Below are 18776 nucleotides of genomic sequence, written 5' to 3' on the forward strand. Positions count from 1 at the left end.
GGTGAAGGATGGGGAGCACCAGGCACAAAGCTGAGAAGCCCTTTTGAAGATATGCCTCTTTTAAAACTGTTGCCATAGCCCGCTCTCCCCATATGTTGTATGGGTGTAAGTGATTATCTGCTCATTTTCGTGCTTCAACATATGTATTTTATTTAAAAAGACATGACTAATCCCAGCCCCCAGATTAGCTTGTTGTTTCAGTCCTGTGGGTTTGCTTAAGCCATAAAAAAGATCCTGAGTTAGGTAGAAAATTGAAAACAAAGGTTAAATAGAACTTCCAAAAATCATCTGCAGAAATGTTTAAATTAAATCCTTGATTCAACACAGCGGTATTGTGCTGGCAGGAACAGAGGTTTACCAGTCTAGTTTTATTTACTCAGCTGATTGAAATGCAGAAAAAAGTAAACATCCTGGGTTTGGTGCAGTGGGGAATGAGTTAGACTTTTGAAAGTGCAGGATTTTTTTTTTCCTCCTTTGATATGAAGAGCTTACATTACCAATGAAGAACAATAATTTGTAGCAGGTATGCTTTTACTAATGGAAGATTAATTTGTGCTTTGTTCTAGCCATTTTAGAAACAAAACAAAGTAGGAGACAATAAGGATTATTCCAGCTTTTTCTATGGAGATTTAAGATCCTCTATTGGTTTCCAGATCTTCCTTGTTTAATAATAAAATGCTTCAACTTGGAAATAGTTTGTGATGACAAAGGATCAGGAACTGAATATTGCATTATGCTCACCCAGGGGACTGGACTTGCAGAACAGCAACACTTTAATCCTTCATTACCTCTGGGTTTGTGGTTGCTGGGGAGTGCTGAGGGAGGACGCAGTACAATGAGAGGGTCCAGTTCTTGGGAGTTTGCCCAGCACAGCATCTGGGTGCAAAAGGTCCATTCCTGTATCTTCAGAGTTCTCGGATTCATGGAGTAAAGGCTGAGAGTCTGGCAACATGAACACTGCCTATCAGGAGCAGCAGGTGTGGAGGGGAAGTCTTCATGCACCCATGTCCTGACTGGACATCATCTATAACTTAAATACAACAACAGTGCCTGTACAGAGTGAGGTCTCTTTAAAAAGATTTTCATACAGCCCTACTAACAAAATAGAAAGATTAACTGAGTGGGCTGTTCAAGAAGAGGGCTTTGAAATATCTCTCCTTCCCACCCAGCTGTGCTATATGCAGCATTTTTGGATTCCTCTGACTTTTGGGGACAGCAGGCTCAGAGCACAGCTGCTCCAGGGATGGCTTCTGGAAAAGAATCATCCATGAAGAGTATAATCTGATCCTAGGGAACCAAGAGGACTCCCGAGGCAATGTTTGGTCTGGATAAACTTGGATGAGAAGCAAGTGTGTTTAAAGAGTGCTTGGGACATGCAGACAGCACATTCTCTGTCACCAAAAATCTTAAGAGGAGTGTTTTGCAAGGATAACCAAATGATCTGGACACTTTGGAAGATGAGGAATAGCTTTTTCCTCCTTTGGAAAACCTCCCCCTCTGCAAAGTTTAGATATCAGCCGTGGAGTACTGAGCTGGGCATTAGAAACGTCTTCCCTCATTTTTATTGTCCCAGAGCTCAGGCCATGATCTCTGTGTTGCATGTGGCCTTTAGAGAGAGTCCCACGTCTCCACTGACCATGCCTGATGGTCAATGAATCATGGATCTATAGAATATCTTGAAGATCACTGAAGTCTAGCTTCTGGTTCTACACAGCAGGACACCCAAAAGGCATTTTTCCAAAGGCTTCTTGAGCTCTGTCAGGGTTGGTGCTGTGACCACTTCCCTTGGGAAGCCTGTTCCAATGTTCAAACCCCCTAGGGATGAGGAACTTTGTTCTGATACCCAGTCTAAACCTCCCCTGACACAATTTGTGGCCATTCCCTTGGGTCCTGTCACTGTTCACCACAGAGAAGAGATGAGTGTCTGCCTCTCCTCTTCCCCCATGAAAAAGCTTCCACTGCAGTTGTGAGGTCTCCCCCCAGCCTCCTCTTTATCAGGCTGAAGAAGCCAAGAGCTGTCTCAGATCTCCCTGGATCCTGTGTAAGAGAGCACCCTGCCTTTAGTCCCCTGGTGAACTCAGTGCTGCTCCTACGTAACCTTCATCTGCATCTCTGCATGAGCAAACTTGAACAGGCAGCCTAAAGCAAACCCAGAAAAACCACTGGGAGCTGGCACAAAACAAATTATGTACAAGCTTCCTACCAAGAAAAGGTATGGCACATTTATATTTTGCCCAAGGGCCGAGTTTATGAGCACCTCAGAGGCAGAAACCCTGCCAGTGCTGGAAAAACATCTGAGACTGCACTTTTGTCTGCCTGCCTTTTTCCCACAGAGATGTTGATGGCAGCATCTGATTTCATTTGTTGCAATCTGCTGCTGTTTGAGTTTTTCACAGGAGGGTTTGGTTCATAACCTGATTGTTTGGGTTTGAAGGTTTGGTTGTTTACCTGTGTTTTTGTGATGGTTGTGTTAATGTTGAATGGTGATTGTAAAGCACTAATCTTCCCACTGACAGGTGTTGTCCCTTCTGAATCTTGGAAAAAAAAAATCAATCAGTGGTTATTGATTTGAGAGAGTGTCCTGGAAGATATTTAATACCTACAAGCTTTCTGTGAACCCATAAATCATGATTATTGTTTTAAAAGGCCATGCATTTTAAGCACTTTGTCAGCAAGCCCTGCTGGTGCTATTTGGATAATACAAATGTGTCTAAAGGCTTTGCTGAATCCATATAGTGTGGAAACAATTAGATATGTGGTTACACATCAGTGTGGCTTGAATAATTGTGCCATGCCTTTGCAAAGTGAGGAGGAAGGAAATAAACAGAGTAAGCAATTCTGAGGGTAATTAATTACGTACAGAAAATGAGATGAACTTAACAGAATTGCTCTTTCCAATTGCAATAATTAAGGACGAGTCTGAGAAAGCAGGACATGACTTCCCTGGGTGAGTGGAGAAGAAAGGGATGATGCTTTGCCTGTGGCAGAAAAGTCTAGCCCCTGGATGCCCCAAATCATAGGCTTAGGCATCACACAGGGCCAAGGAAGGTTTGGCCTCATTTGTCTGAATGATACTTGCAGACCTACTGGTGGAAATCAAAAGTGGCTATGGCTTTCAATAGATATAAAATTACCCTTAAGCCAGGTTGTCAAGGCATGTAAAGGCAGGAGTTTCTCCTGCAAATGGAGCTGTGGCAGGCTCACTGACCCCTGAGATGGTTACAGATGCCTTGAGGGGCCTGGCTACCTACTGTCAGAGACAGTGTGGGAGCCAGAAGATGGGACTGGTAAATGATGGCTTGGAAGGCTGTGTGATGAACACCAGCAGCCTAAGGAAGGAGATTAGGAAGTCATTTGGCTTCATGCCATCAAGGTGGTAACTTTGTCACGAAATGCAAAGGCAAAATCCTTTAAGCACTCTTTTATTGCTTGCTATTGATTTCTCTTGCCATGAAGATGCTCCTTCACTAATTAAGGATGAACCCGTTGGCTTTATGAGGGGAGTGCTGGGCTTTCCAACTCCTTCCATAAATCAATCTTTTCTAATCCTTGAAATTTCGAAAAAGAAGGAAAAAAGAAAAAGAAAGCAAAACATCCCTACTACTTCATATTGGCAGGCAGTGGGGAGACACAATAGCACACTTTATTTTGTGTTTCCCTCCTGCTTGCCTGCAGGAAACATCTGCCTCTCTGCTTTATTTGCACCATGTTAAAATTAATTCCATGGGTCTTTCTAAATGCTTTTGTGGGGGCACATCATCCATCTGTTTTTATTTGGGTTTCATCACCCCTAACAGCTACTAAAGGTCCCGTATACTCACTTTGGTGTTTTTCCTTGCTATCCAAACAGTTATTTTGGGGCCCAAGGCATCAGTCCATGTGCTTACTGAGCCTTTTCCTGCTGTCATAGACATGGGGAAATACTTGGAATTGTCAAAAGAGTGATAAATTCAAGTTAAGTAAAGTTAAACTGCAAAGGGTTGTAAAAAATTATAATATGTAAAGTCAATTAGTTATGGAGGGTCTTATTAAAGGCCTAGGTTTACTCTAAATGTGGCTCAAAGCTTCAGTTTGTTAAATTAAAAAACAAACAGAAAAAAAAGGCTCTTCAAAGCATAAGAAGACCAGCCATTATTCTTCTCAAATGAGAGCTGAATAGCTGCTTTCTGAAAACAGGCTTTCTCTGTTCAGCAGCATTTTAGAGCCAATCTTCATGTGAAGGTAAATTCTTGACTTACTCTTCCTGCTGCAGAAAAAGTGAAAGCTTTAACATTTCATGATATTGGTAATCTAGGTACATGAGAGTCATTTCCTTCATGTAATATAGGTTGCAGATTGTGACTGTTTTGGGCTGTCCATGTGTATCCCAGCAATTCAGTCCCTGGTGACCAAAAGGTATTTCTTGGGCTTTTAAAAGCAGTGCCAAAGGGGTTCCTGAGCTTAGGATGAAATAATTTTGAAACCCCTTAAGCATCTAAAGAAGGATATAAGTAACTAATTTTAACAGCTTTTTTTAAAAAGCATTGGTCTGGAAATGTAGACCAAATATAGGAATATAGAAGGTAATGTGAGCAATCCTTTCTCACCACTGAAGGAGAAGATGCTCTGGGAAATTGAAAGACATCTAACTTAAATAAGATTTTGAAAGAGTTTTACATGATGTGTAATTAACCTTAAGAAGTCTTTGCCCCAAGGTAAAGTCAGGGCTTTTTTAAGATTAGAAAATGAATTAGGTATTTATACAGCTTGGTAGACCATCCACTATCCATCATCTGGGCTGCAAAGAAACACAAGGGAGGTGAGGTAAGATTTCACAGGGGCAATGAATAATGCAGCCACTAAAGATCAGCTTTTTACCTTCAGGTATTTCAAAGTGAAGCCTCCACCTCAGCCATCCTTCAGGTTTCCTCTGCAGTCTGTAGAGAAATGCATTTCTTCAGGGCATGGTGAAGCCCCCCCCCCCCACCTTAAATACCCATTCTTTTAAGGGCTCAATTCCTCTTTGGGGGTACTAGTCTGACATTATCTGGGGTGGGGGAGCAGGGTCACATAATTTAAATGCAGAGTATCCCTTACTGCCAGCTATTGGATGAATTTAACCAAATCTGCAGACAGCACTTCAGATGCAGCATCTCAGGCTGTGTTAGGCTAGATTTTCCAACAGTTTCTGCTTCAACTATGACTTGCTTTTACTGCTAGTGAAAATAATCTCAGTTTTCCAGTCAGCACCTCCATTTTTCTGGGAACTGAGGCTCTTCCAAAGCTTTTCTCTTGTCTAAGTGATGGGTTTTATGTATTGCAGATAATGACACAGCACTGATAGGTTTCACAGACTTCACCAGGGGTAAAAAAAGCCCAAAACATTCTGAAGTAATTTTTGTCAGAAATTGTTGCTAACACAAGAGTTAAGCTTCTTACAACACTTGAGTTGGTAAAATGAAGAGGATTGTATTTCATGAGCTACAAGACACTAAATTCTGTGGCCCCTGTGTGTAGAGAATTAAACTGGGAGTTAGGCATTTTTAAAATCTCACTTCTTTAGGCACCTGTTTGCTTTGGGCAGTGGATCCTAGACACATCCATGTTAGAAACGGGGGAAAAACTGCTAAGGTCTTTTTGGTGGTTTTCTCCTGAGCTGCTTTGAAATGTTAGCCTCAAGCTCAAAGGGAATCCGAGTTTACCAGTTTTGCATTTTTTCTATACAAAGATGAAGTGGAACCTTCAGCTGCCTTGAAGAAATGCTGTTATGGGTTGCTAAAAAACTTTGTGAGGGTCTGGATAGTAACAGCAACATAAAAAGCCTTCAACTTTTGTACTTTTACAATCTAGTGCTGGTTGCTTTTCAGTATAAAGTCTTTACCATAAAACCTGCATGCTTGTGAACACAGTAATAGAAATCCAGGCCCTGCTCCTGCCCACGTTGCTGGTCTGACAGCTCCAGGTTGTCCCATATCTTCATTTCATTTGATTGCATTGTAGGGGAGCTGCAGGTCGCCAGTACTGACCAAAGGAGGTCTCAGCAGGAGGGACTGTCCCTGGCTGTGTTGCCAGGGGTAATGAGATGAACATACTGAGCCATCCTCCATCTCTGGCACGCACTGGGGTTTCTGTGAGGGATCTCAGCTTCAAAAGCTCCGTGCCCGTGGGGAGAGGAGGCCTGGGAGTTGTTGCACTTTGCCTGTCCCACAGGCAGGGTTAGGCACACAGCCTGGTTAGAAGGGCAGGGAGACTCCCCATGGAAAGTGGCTGCAGCTAATCCTGTGTCCCCACAGTGACGGGAGCTGAGTGATCCGGCTTGGTGTCTTCATCACTGCAGTGAGCTGCTTTTCACCCTTGCTGGCAGAGACCTCTCTTTCTTTCCCCATGAAATGGTAGTAAATAGGTCCATGTCGTGTCACTCAGGGCTTCAGAAGTTCCTGATCCCATTACCTCAAGAATGCTGCAGTCTGACTCATAGTGTGGCAACTTGGAAGTTCCACTTTGGGAAAGTCAATGACAGTCAGGATACTCCTGTAACACGCTCCAGCCCCACGGGCTTCAGTTTTGCCACTTGAACGTGTGAAAGCTGCCTGTGGTGGCTATGCTGGGGTTTCAAAACTTGTCTTCTCCAGTGACAGCCATGATATTTGAAAGATATTTCAAAGTCCATTGATAGCTGTGGGATGGTGGCCAGGAGGCGTAGCTCCAGCACACAGCTAGCAATGCCTGCTTCTGTGCTTTAAGCCAGCATTCCCAGTCGTGTTTCAATTCCCTGGGGCAGCAAGCCAGGCTGGCTGGTGTGTTCCAGGCACACCTGGTGCCAGTCCACCTTTGGTTTTGGTGATGGCTGGTGGGAGAAGGGAGGGCAACTAGCAGTAAACTCTATTCTCTGTCCTTATATTTCTAATGTTGGTGTTCTTGTCTTTATGTCTATGCATTCTTTAGCTATGAGGATAACAGACCCTTCATCAAGTAAGAATGACCTGAATGGCTGATAAATTTCATTTATCAGTGTGGTCTCATGAACCAGCTGTCAGATCAATATTGAAAAATCATTAAAGCTTCTGTCATTCGCTTTTGAGGCAGAAGAGCAAACTGTGCAGGAAAATGGTCAGGCATACAGCTGAGGTGCAGAGTAAATGTGCTGCACGTGTATTGCCAACCAATTGTCACCTTATTTGCTTTATATTCTTTAATTGGATGTTACTTAAATTCAAGTTGAAAGCTCCCAGTTTAATCCTGCGTAGTACAGACTTGTTCTACCAACAGCAGCCTCTGCTCCACTGTGCTCTCTCACTGGGATTGCTTTATGGTAGCATAAATGCAAAAGCAAATTTTCAAAAAGGTGCTTGGCTGCTATTCCCCATGATTCCCTTTCTAGTTAATGGGAGTAGTGCAAGCAAATCTGTGTGCATTGATGGCTCCTCACTCATTGGAGTACCTCCTAATTTTCCCTAATTGTAAATCACTGATTTTCAAAGGCACCAAAAAATTGATTTCTTTGTTTCTTTATTGCAATAAAATTCTACTACAGGAAAGAAAAGCCATGGAAAAGCAGCAGCAAGTCTGTACAAAAAAAAAAAAAAAAAAGATAAAAACCTCAAGCTGCACCAAAAAAAACCAACCCAAACCTGTGACGAAAGCCAAATTACCTATAAATTATATACCTTAGGGCATTCACACTCTTTCTCCTGCAACCAAAAAATTAATGTGCAGTAGCACAAAATAGAAGCAAATCAAGTTTGCAGTAGACTTTCAGTTTGTTCTTCTGGTGAAGAGTCCTTTGTATTCGTTCTTTCAGCACCATTCCCATGTTCTCTTTCATCGCTTGGTTCTGGTTTTTTCTGCGGATGCAGGATAGAGCTACTCACAGTAATCTCCACGCCCTCTTATCACCAGGTCTTGTTTTCTGAGGCACAACACTGTTAATGTGTGCAGCTTGCACTGTTGGGGGTCTTCTAACCCACAGATTCCTTTCCATCACTGAAGGTAGCATAGCTTCACTAAATAACTGTTTCATTCCTGCACATCTCTGCAGCCAAAGGCTCTTTAATCAGATTCAAGAATGGGCTGTGCTTTAGAGCAGAATACTTTTCTGATTTCCAGGGAATAATTTTTAAAAGACTCTGGAAATGCAGGAAGCTTTTATCTGGGGATGAGAAAAGAGGAAAAAAAAAAGGGGGGGGGTTTCCACTTAATTTGTTTTTCTTTTTTTGGTGAAAAAGAAAGTTATTTTATTAATTGGTATGCAACTAGGGCAATAGCATGCTCTCACTGATGGTGGAATCTTGGGGAGAAAAATATCCCAAGTGACTAAAGCTGTAAACTTTATCTAGTGACTGCCTTTCTGAAGGATTGTGAGAGTGTATTTTCAATTTGCATCACGCTAAATATTTATTAGTGGGATTGACTGGAAATGCTTCAAAGGAGCTGTTCTGGTCTGCTAGGTCCATAATAGTGATTTTTAAAGAACTGTCTTAATAAGCGGTTACCTTAGGGAGCTCTTCTGGTCATGTGGTTAAATAATACATATTTTATAAACTTCAGTGGAAGACTTAATGCTGTGTTTTCATTCTAATACCTCAAGGAAAAGAAAAAACAAAACCAAACAACAAAAGATTTGAATACAACATCAGTATGCTTTTGTTTGTGACAAGGCTTGCTAAATAGAAAAGGATTCAAGGCTGTAGCTGCCATGGTATCTCCATAGCAGATTGTCTGTCTGACCTCTGCAGGACTCCTTTGTTCCCCCAAATTGCTGCTGCTTCATCTTTCTCCCCCTTGCCCCATGCTCTGCTTAGCAGATGGAAGCCAAAACTTTCCCAAACCCAAGCCACATTCCCACAAGGCTGAAGGGACTTGGAAACATAGGCAAGTCTTTGTCCCTGTGAGCCCTTCTGCAGCACCTCAGAGGGCCTTGGGGCAGACAAGGAAGCAGAGGTGCTGGTCCTGTCTGATTTGGGATCTAGAAGGGCTAAACAGGGAGGAAGGGGTGCAAAGATTGGATATCAATGCATTCATTTTCATGATCTTAACCCTAATGATAACAGGGGATGGCAGAAGAAGACCAAAGTCTTCAGGTAAAGGGCAAACAGATATTCAAGGTGCTGCTTGCTTCCCAGCTAGAAGTCAACTCCCTCCCCTGTGCAGCAGCAATTCCTTTAAAGTTGTAGGTAATACATCATGTGAAAACTAGGCTAGGAGCAGGACAGAGTTCCTACACTGCTTCTCACACTTCTTCTCTTGTCCTGGTGTTTGAAGATCAGTCTTTGAGAGGGTAATTTAGGAGATGACTAAATGTTATTTAGCAGGGTTACATGGAACACTCCTCCTGCCATCCCAACAGAGCTTCCAGCTTTCCTGAAAACACCCAAAAACCCTAAGATGCAGCAACCATCCCGTGTCCCCAGCTCTGTTGTCCAGGTAGAAAGGGGGAGAAAGCGAGCAAAAGCCTCCTGCTCCCCCTATTTGTTGGAACAACATTTGGGGCCAAGCACACCTCTACTACACCTCTATTCCCACTGCCCTCCTGAGGTGGAGCAAATGATAATCTTAGTTTCACAGCCCACTGAAGAAGGATGGCCCCTCCTTTTCTCCAGGCAGAAGCGTGGCAGCAGCTCCCACGTTAGCAAATGCAGTGTGTGAGTGCCTGTACGAGTATACACACTTCCCCTCATCGCAGGGTGGAAGAAGTGTGAAGCAGCATTGCAAAGAACATCCTTGTGTGGAGTGGATCTGGCAGGCAGGGAAGGCTTGCCCCACCTGCCTGTAGCTGTTTATCTGGCTTACAGGCATATGGGAGACTAGCTAAAATGCAGCAATACATGTGTCTTGGTGTTAAGTGTAAATAAAGAAGCTAATCCAGCTGGCAGTCCTGGGAAACCAGTGGACACTAAAAAAAGGGACAATCAGAGTTGTCATTTCATTTGGTTTATTTTCTTTCCCTCCATTTGCAGAAATAACATCTACATGTCATTTACATGCACACTGCTTTTACATATTTAAAAAAGAGACATTGTGGTTACAAATGTGCTTTGGTTATGATAAATTTCTATGCTCATAATACTTCCATTTCCTTGTATTTCCTCAAGCTTGAAGATTTGTAAACTGCATTCAGCTTGAAGACAAAAGCTCCCTGTGATTTATTTTGATATGCTACTCTCTTCTTGCTAAAACCAGGGGCAAAATCTTCCTGCCTGTAGACACATGCCTTCTTTTGTGTAGATGAAAAACCAATCCCATTCTTTTTTTCTTTTTTTTTTTTGTCTCTCCTGACAGGTCCTGGGTTATAGGTGCAATAGCCCTGCTCTGCCTATTAGGACTGACCTGGGCATTCGGACTCATGTATATTAATGAAAGCACAGTCATCATGGCGTATCTCTTCACCATATTCAATTCTCTGCAGGGAATGTTTATATTCATTTTCCATTGTGTCCTCCAGAAAAAGGTAAGATGATGGCTCCCAGCAGCAAGAGAGGTGGTAACAAGGTGTTTTGTTGCCTAACAACCACAGTGTAGCATCATCTGTGTGCCCTGAATTGGTATCACACTGATTTAGCTCTGTGCACCTAATAAGGGTGGTGTTTAGACTGGAAACCAGCAAGGTGCTGGGGAATGAGGTTCTAACAAGGACATGTGGCAGTGGCATTTCAGCAGCCAGGGAGATGTGTCAGAGACAAGGGAGAAGGCAGCTGTCAGTTTGCAGGGTGCTGCTGTCAGCCAGATTCACCTTCCTTGCATGCCAGTGTGAGAGGGGAGAGAATCCACGAGCATCCAGAAAGTGCTCACGGGGCTGAGTGCTCACAGCAAAGTGGAGCTTTACATCCTCATTTGCAGCCCCTGCAGGAAATTGCCCCTTTCCATGGCAGCATATGTGGGTTGATGGGATGTAATAGGGGCTGCTTCCCCTGCTTTTTTAAGAAGTGAAGGACCTGTGTTCTGCAGTGGTTCATTAGCCTTTGTATTACTTGGGTCTGATGCAGTGTTTTGGAAATCTTCCTCAGAACAAGCACAGCAAGTGCTTCTTGGTGGAAATTGAAGTATGCCCCAATTAACATTTGCAAGATAACAGTGGAGTAACTTAGATAAACTCCAGAGGGAAAAAATAAACACAACAGAATAAAAATTCTATGTTTATGTAGATCAAATTTACAGTCTCTGACAATCAGTAATAAGTATTTTTAAGAACCGTTTTGTTCTCTACTTAAATTTTGTTACACAGAGCTCTCCAATTCTGTGCATGTCTGCTGATAATTTGCTATGTACATTTTACTTTCAAAAGTTTACTGAACCAGTAGGGAAGATTTTATGTGGATGCACTGGTGCCAGTTTTTCAGGGTAACCAGTATCTTTTGGTGAAATGGCTTATTGAGTAAAGTCAGGTCTGTGTTGAGATCTGTCTTCCATCTGAGAGCCACAGGCCTGCTCCTGTTACTCACATTTTCCTATTCAGGCAAGGGAGATCTGACCATAATCAAAATTATAAAAAGTGAGCTCTGCAAGTGATGCCTTTGTAAGGATCTATAGAGCTGTGTGCAAATGTCATTCTTGAAACCAAAGGAAGATTTTTGGGGTTAAGAGTTTTGTTTTTTGTTGTTGCATCTCAAATTTGTCCATCTTAAGAGGCTTTAAAGAGTTATCTAGATGCAACTTTCTGCTGATGATCCCAAACCTTTCAGCAAGAGAGTTTCCAGGCAAGATGATAATAAGAGCATAGGAAGCATCACCATTGCTTATAAAACCTGCAGGTGCTTCTCTGTGAGGAGTTTGAATTTCTGCACCCCTCTGACTGGTACATCCTCTCATCTCCAATATACCCCACAAAGGGTCAGTTCCTAACCCAGCATCCCTGTACTGCTCCACAGCCTCCTTGGCTCCTGGGGTTCTCAGTCAGCATGACAGAACCATTTTTTTTCTGTCTTGAGCCAATTTACACCCTTAAATCACCACTGATGACTGTGGAATTGTTCCTGATTTACGGCCGCACAGAGGGAAGGAGAATGCAGCTGCTACCTTGATGTGGGTTGGATGCACCTCTCTGACCTGAGAGCTGAGGGAGGTATTATTTAAAGGGAGAAAAAAAACTTCTTTCCTGTCCTATCTATCATGGCCTAGAAAATCGGCAAAGCGCTGCAGAGAGGCGAGCAGTGGGTGGCTAATTAAAGCAATTGAATTATTTTCTCTCAGCAAAGGATTGATTAGGCACTCGAGCATATTGGGCACTTGTGGTATGTGTTTGTCTCAAGCGCTCAAGGAAGAGCCTAATGAAAAAGCTGTAATTTGCTATTTAAACAGTTGTTTCACAGAGTTGGGAAATGCTCGTGGAGAGTTTGGCAAAATTGTACAGCTAACCGTGTGCTTCAAGGAATTTCAACTGGTGTTTTGGACATGCATGATGGTTTGGGGGCTTTTTTGTGTCAGTGGATAACATGACCCTCTTTGGGCTCTTCAGTACAGTCTGCTCACCTTCAGCCCTGTCCCATCTGGTTTCTAGGTATTGCTGCCCATAAAAAGTCACACCTGAAGCTTGGTGGAAGGTTAGATGCTGTCCTGGCACAAGTCAGCATAGTTCCTCTGAAGCAAAGGAGGTGGCATGGGTTTGACTGCAATGCCCATTTAAAACATGACTGGCTTGCACAGTGCTGTGGAAAAGCAGGCTCCAGCCATCCCTGAGCATTGGGAATATAATCCCTAATGCTGCTGGTTCTACCGTTTCCTCAAATTTCAATTTGACTGCAAGAAACATTTTTTTTATTAAAAAATCAATAGCTTTCATATGTTTCTCTTGGAATTCTTCTTTCTTAGTCCCCTGCCAGAAGCAATAACTTTTAGTGCCTTGATGAGCCAATATGCTAGTTTATATCAAATCTACAGCAATATTAATTTTCAGTCATAAATAGTGTACCTGCACTTTCTCCCATGCTCCTTTGATGTGCCTCAGAGGATGCTGTAGCCAGCTGGTGCCCACGAGCAGCTTTGCTGCATGGGAGCAGTCTCTTGTGACATCCTCAGCCATGAGCTCAGCTACAAGGGGTACCTGACTGCTTTCCCACACACTGCAGCAGATCTCATTTCAACAAAACACTGAGGAAAAATCAGGGGCTGTGTTGAAAATCAGAAGGCAGTGGGCTGGAGGAGGAGCTGCCTGCTTACCACCACTGCTCTTTCCTTGGCCAGGTACGTAAAGAGTACGGGAAATGCCTGCGCACACATTGCTGTAGTGGGAAAAGTACAGACAGTTCCATCGGCTCAGGAAAAACCTCGGGGTCAAGGACACCTGGAAGATATTCCACAGGCTCCCAGGTAACCCACGCTTTTTGTTTGTGTCCCAATGCCATGCCAAGACCCTTTTCAGCTATTTTGGGAGGAAAGCTCCTCTCAGCACCAAAGGAGCTGCCTTAGGCCACTCCCCAGTGCACCTGCAGAGATTTCCCTCACTTCCAGACCTGAGCTCAACACAGTGGTTTCCCCTGAGATGTGATGGCAATTAAATGCCTCTCCAAGGACCTTCTGAATAGCTCTGGTGGGAATAAAAAGTGCAGACTTGCCTTCCAGAGGCAGGTGGGTAGTTATCACCTGAGGTGTCCTGCCTGCTCTCCATGGGAAGCAGGAGGTGGGAGCATTTTGTCAGCTGTGCTGCATTCCAGTACATCCTTTAATCATGAGATGAAGGTTGTCACTATTAACTATTAACATGTACAAGAATGATGCTATAAGCCCTGAGTGTTTTTCTTGTAAAAAAACTTAAAGGCTGCAAGTGTCTTGTAGCAGACTTCCCAGTGACAGAGCTGGCTTTCTGACATGCAGTGGTTTGGTCTGTTCTGTGCCTCACACAATTTGTCTTAGCTTACAGACCTCTTAGGGCAAGCCATTGGGGTCAGACTATCTCACCAGATAGCTACTAGATTTGTTGCCTTTGTTCACCTGAAAATTCAGGTTTTGTGTAGTTTGCACACTTAGCAGTTTTGAAGCTAACTTGTGTGTAGAGATGCAGATTTATGGAGGAAGAGTTCATATAAAATGAAGAAGCTTATTTCTTAATCAATAGGAACCAAACACAAATTTATTCAGTATTAGTAATGGAAGTAATTATACATGACAGTTCCACTATTAAATTATAAAAGACATGCAGCGAGTAACAGCTTATAACTTTCCAGGAAAACCTAATTTGCAATTTATGTCTTGGAGCAAATCATTATTTATTTGCAGTGGTTTCCAAGATGTCATCCAAAAGCTCTGCTTTGGTGTTTTCAAAGGTCTGGCAGCTATGCAAAGCAAATAAAAGCAATAGAATATAGAACCTCTCTCCAGCAGGTCATCAAATCCCAGTAATGTCCAAAACTCAAAATATCCAGTAGCGTTTAGGTGGCTGATTTGAAAACCTCTGGTGTTACAAAACTTAGCTGCTGTGCTGGTGCCCTCTTTTCAAGGAAGGGTTGACTTCAATGTCAACCCTCTCAGCAGTCCCAGCACAACAGAACAAGCCCTTTTGAGGGTGAACTGAGTCTTCTGGCAGCCGTCCCCTTGTAGCAGATGAGGTCTGAGGCACCAAGGAAGATTATTTTGCCTGCAGAAGAGTGTCCTTGAAAGGATGGAAGTTCCAAAATCCTATTGTAGCCTGGAGAAACCTGACACAGAGAGTAGATGGAGATCACTCTGACTTGTTGAAAACATTGGCTCCTAACTTTAAATAGAGAAGACCATGAGGAGGAAAGCTTCAAAGATCCCTTTATTCTCTGAGAAGCACATAGAAAACAGAATAATTAATCTACAACGGATCATGTCAGAGAAATACAATAAATTAAATGTCCAGGTGAAAAATAATTACTGTAAAAGATCATGGGCCTCATGTCACATGGTACTTCCATTTATAGAGGGCTAATGCATTATTAGGAGATGCTCTTGTTCCATGGTTAATGAGCAATCTAGGACTTTTCAGTCTGGGACCATGTGATTAGGCCTTGGTAACCCTCTCATGGCTAAAATCTCACTATGTAAACCACTGGATTTTTAGCACTTAAGAAAAACATGGTCTTTCACAATGGGAAAAAGGCTTCCCAGTCCCCCAGACCACCTACCATCACTTTCACACAGTCAGGGAAAGCATCCATCAGAGTCACAGATGTGAGGTGAGGAAGAGTTTCCTGGGACACCTGGGTTCTCCAGTCACCTTCTTGCAGGGATTGGGAAATAACTGCTCACAAGATGCATTTTGGCTGATTTTTTTGATATTTTGCAAGGTCTGGTTGGGGAGGAGTGATAGAGCATTGTAAATGCCACAGAGGCAGATACTTTACAGCATATTTGAGGAACAAAACAGAAGGCCAACATATTCAGGACACTTTTGCCAGTAGCAGAAGCTATACCACAGATGGCAAAACCATCACAGATTTTTCAGTATGGGAACAGAAGTCATTCATTTGTGGGAAATTTTTTTGCCTCCCTAAAATCCCCAAGATGGAAAATAGCTATAGAAAACTTCTGTTCATTCAGGGACACCAAGATACAAATCGAGTCTTCTGTTATACTTCACAAAAAAATAAGAAACAAGTTGTCTGAGTAAGAGAAGCACACCTGCTTCTGTGTGTAGGTTATTTTTCCATTATTTGGTGCTACTTTGGTAAACCTGCAGCTGGCATGGGGTCTGGGCTTCTCTCATGCATGATTGATTTTTTTTATTAAGATGTAAGCAATTCAATTATGCACTTTTTCTTTGAGCTAAGCATTTGTGTTGTGAAGTAAGCCTGGCGAGGTCTGGCATGCATGAGGCAGGTTACAACAAAACAGCAACTGCTTACTTACAGCTGGCTAGAAGCAAGTCTCATCCTGAGCTAGACATGCCAGTAGCCATCCTTAGTCAGGCAGAAAGAAACCTCTCTACAGCTGCTAAAAATTCATTGCCTGCTGTGCTTCAATCCCTCTTCAGAGCCGGATCCGTAGGATGTGGAATGACACAGTTCGAAAGCAGTCCGAGTCTTCCTTTATTACTGGAGATATAAACAGTTCAGCTTCACTCAACAGAGGTAATTATAAACGGTTTTTCATATCTCTTCACTCTTCTGATGGCTTTAAGGAGTCTGAAATATGTTGCCTCTTTGCCCCCTGCCTTTTCCTCCTCACCCCAAATGTCACTGGACCCTGTTCTACCACCCAAGAAATGTTACAGTGATAAATGGGAGGAGATGTTATGGTGGTTGTTGCCTTCTTTTTATTTTCTTTCTTTATTTCTACACTTGCACTTTCAAGAATTGTCATTTCTGGAAGGAAGTTAGAAAAAGTGAAAGAGAGAAAAATGAAATTAAGTTGAAGTCTCCCCTTTCCCTCAGAAAGCTGCTAGTGCCAGAAGCTGCTGACGTGTCAGCCTCGTTGCTGTCAGTGAAAAAGGGCCATTACAGCACTGGACAGCCTGTGTTAAGCATCACAGGAGTCCTGATTGTCCTGCATATGTAGCAATACTGTCATCCTTACAGAAGCAAAAGTGAACAGCAGAACATAGACGTAAGGAAAAAAACCGTGCTTGGGACAAAATTGTCTGTGTTGGTGTAATATACCTAGTTTGAAGAACTGACTGATGTGAACTTTATAGACATCTGTGGAGGAAAGGCTATCAGAAATGTATATGCCAAACTAAATGTGGTGTCTGGCACAAGGGGAAATGTGAACAGCTTTTTTAAACCAAGTGTTTTTCCGGGAGTTGTAGGAAAGCGGCAGTAACAGAATTCCAGAAAAACAGCCTCAGAGATTGTTTCCTTTCTCTTCCTTACAGCTACTTTATGAATTAACCCTGAGCAACCAGATGCCAAACTCTGTTTTGTGTTATCTGTCCAGTTGATGCTGAAATTAAGAGGGTAGAATTGGGATTGCTGGGCCTAGCTGTTCTCTTATGATGATGAAAATCAAGCGTATTTCCAGTCCTGATGGTTGGTCTGCAAAGCTCAACTGAGAATTGAGTTGGGACTGTGGTTCCTATTCAGTCTTTATTCTCACTGAATTCCCACTGATTTTAGGGTGAGTTTTGCCTGAGGATAGGCTTGCAGGATTTAGACTGTGCTGAGTAATATTGAGTGCTGAGTGGTGGGGGAGCTAGGGGTACATGATTCTGTTCTCTGAGCATTATACACACTGCCCAAATCAGTGCAAAGGGGGAAGGCAGTGTAACAGGGAGCTGTACTGTTCTTCAACTCACTGGTCTTTTTTTGTGCCAGGATATTTTTCCTTTGCACTGAGGATTCATTAATAAAGTTGACTATAAGATTCCATTACTGCAAATGCCTGATTTATCCACTTACATGGCCCTCACATCTCTCTCTGTCCCCACAATAAAGACTGCAGAGCACCAATCTAGGTCTAATGGAGGGGGGAATTGGTTGTCACACAGAGGTTCCAGCAAGAGCCACTGTTTCCCTCAGCCATCCATCCCACTGCTCCATCTCAGTGGCAAACCAAAATGTGTTATGCATGAAAGGTTTGCTCCTTTAGTTAGCACAGAAGTTGAACTTGCTCTCTGATGCAGCTGAGGTTACCAAGGGGTGTGTTTTGGCAAATGGGATCTTCTGGGCTTGTTAGCAAAAGAAAGGTATCTCTCCTTTTTTGGTTGTGCACTTTTTTCTGTGCCAGGAGGGAAGTATGACTGTCAGTCTGGACAAGTGAAGAGGTTTCAAGTGGACAATATTCATCCCAGTGTGGTGAGAGCCTGTTACAATATGTGCCTGTTATTTAAAGGTCAGTTGGGAAGTGAACTGGCACAGGAAGCATCTTCAAAGCAGATTTCCTCCAGGTATTTTCCTTGTGTAACACTGGGTGAGGTGAATCACCTGAATCTCTCTATTGGTACAGAAGCAGCCTGATAATTGTCTTAGAAGGAAAAGCCTTTTAGGTGGAACACTGAAGTGACTTCAGTAAGTTTTACAGTTCTAAAGTCATCCTCCCTCTTTTTCACACAGACAGGCACAGTATTTGTTGTTGTTGGGTTTTGGGGAATTTTGTCTGATAAACAGAAGTATTTGCAAAGTGGAGGTGAAAAGTATGTCTGTGGGAGATGGCATCTCCAAAGCAGCAGCTGGCCAGTTCCACATGGAAAAACACCTGACATCAACAGTAATCCCAGCTGCACAGGGCTCCAGGTATTTCTCCCTTTATCCTGTTTATTTCAGCTGAAAAGCAACATTCATGGTCTTAGGGCTTTCCACAGAGAAAACTCTCCAGAGAATTGCAGCCTGAACAGAGCAGTGGGGCAATGTGTTTTTCACAGTTCTTGTCTTACTCTTAATATTTACATATGTATTCATCTTTAAAGGAGCTGTTTCATTAATGTTTTATTTACAAGCATGCTATTGAGACTCAGAGGATTCAAATGTGAGCCTTGAACTGTATGGTCAGTAGCTTTCCTTGCCTGAGGTTGATACAACAGGGTCCTGTTCCTGTTCAAAACTTCCACTCCAGCCTTCCCAGCCTAGACACCTTTTGCACAAAATTATTTGTGTTGTCCCAAGTTAAACATTCTATGTGGCATTCTATCTGGCATTTTCCTCAGAGCCTTCAGAGAGCAGTCTGTGTTCTAAAGAAAATGATCCTTTGTCCCCAGAATTGTCCTAGCATCCAGGTCTTGGAGCTTAACTCCACTTCTCCATGTCCTGGGCCAGCACTGAGTTTTAATGTTTCTGCTGGGGGAGCAGAAACTGGCCCTCTAACTGGGGTACTATCTCATTGAAACCTGTTTTCTCCCTGATACCAGTCATCATATTCACAGTCTCCTGCCACATGGTAACAGCCCAGGCAAGACTGCTCTAGCTATCCCT

At 42.9% G+C, this 18776-nt stretch overlaps 1 protein-coding gene across 5 annotated transcripts in view; it reads left to right on the forward strand.

The window, feature by feature from the left end:
- The window catches only part of ADGRL3 (adhesion G protein-coupled receptor L3), a 488937-nt gene that overhangs the window by 441928 nt on the left and 28233 nt on the right, over positions 1–18776 (forward strand). For all 5 annotated transcript variants that reach the window (XM_050973756.1, XM_050973751.1, XM_050973755.1 and 2 more), the window contains exons 19-21: positions 10258–10426; positions 13156–13281; positions 15905–16001. In XM_050973756.1, the coding sequence (XP_050829713.1) occupies positions 10258–10426; positions 13156–13281; positions 15905–16001 (392 nt within the window). The remainder of the gene's footprint in view (positions 1–10257; positions 10427–13155; positions 13282–15904; positions 16002–18776) is intronic.

Source organism: Serinus canaria, chromosome 4 (assembly GCF_022539315.1).
Source record: "Serinus canaria isolate serCan28SL12 chromosome 4, serCan2020, whole genome shotgun sequence".
In the NCBI taxonomy this organism is placed as follows: domain Eukaryota; kingdom Metazoa; phylum Chordata; class Aves; order Passeriformes; family Fringillidae; genus Serinus; species Serinus canaria.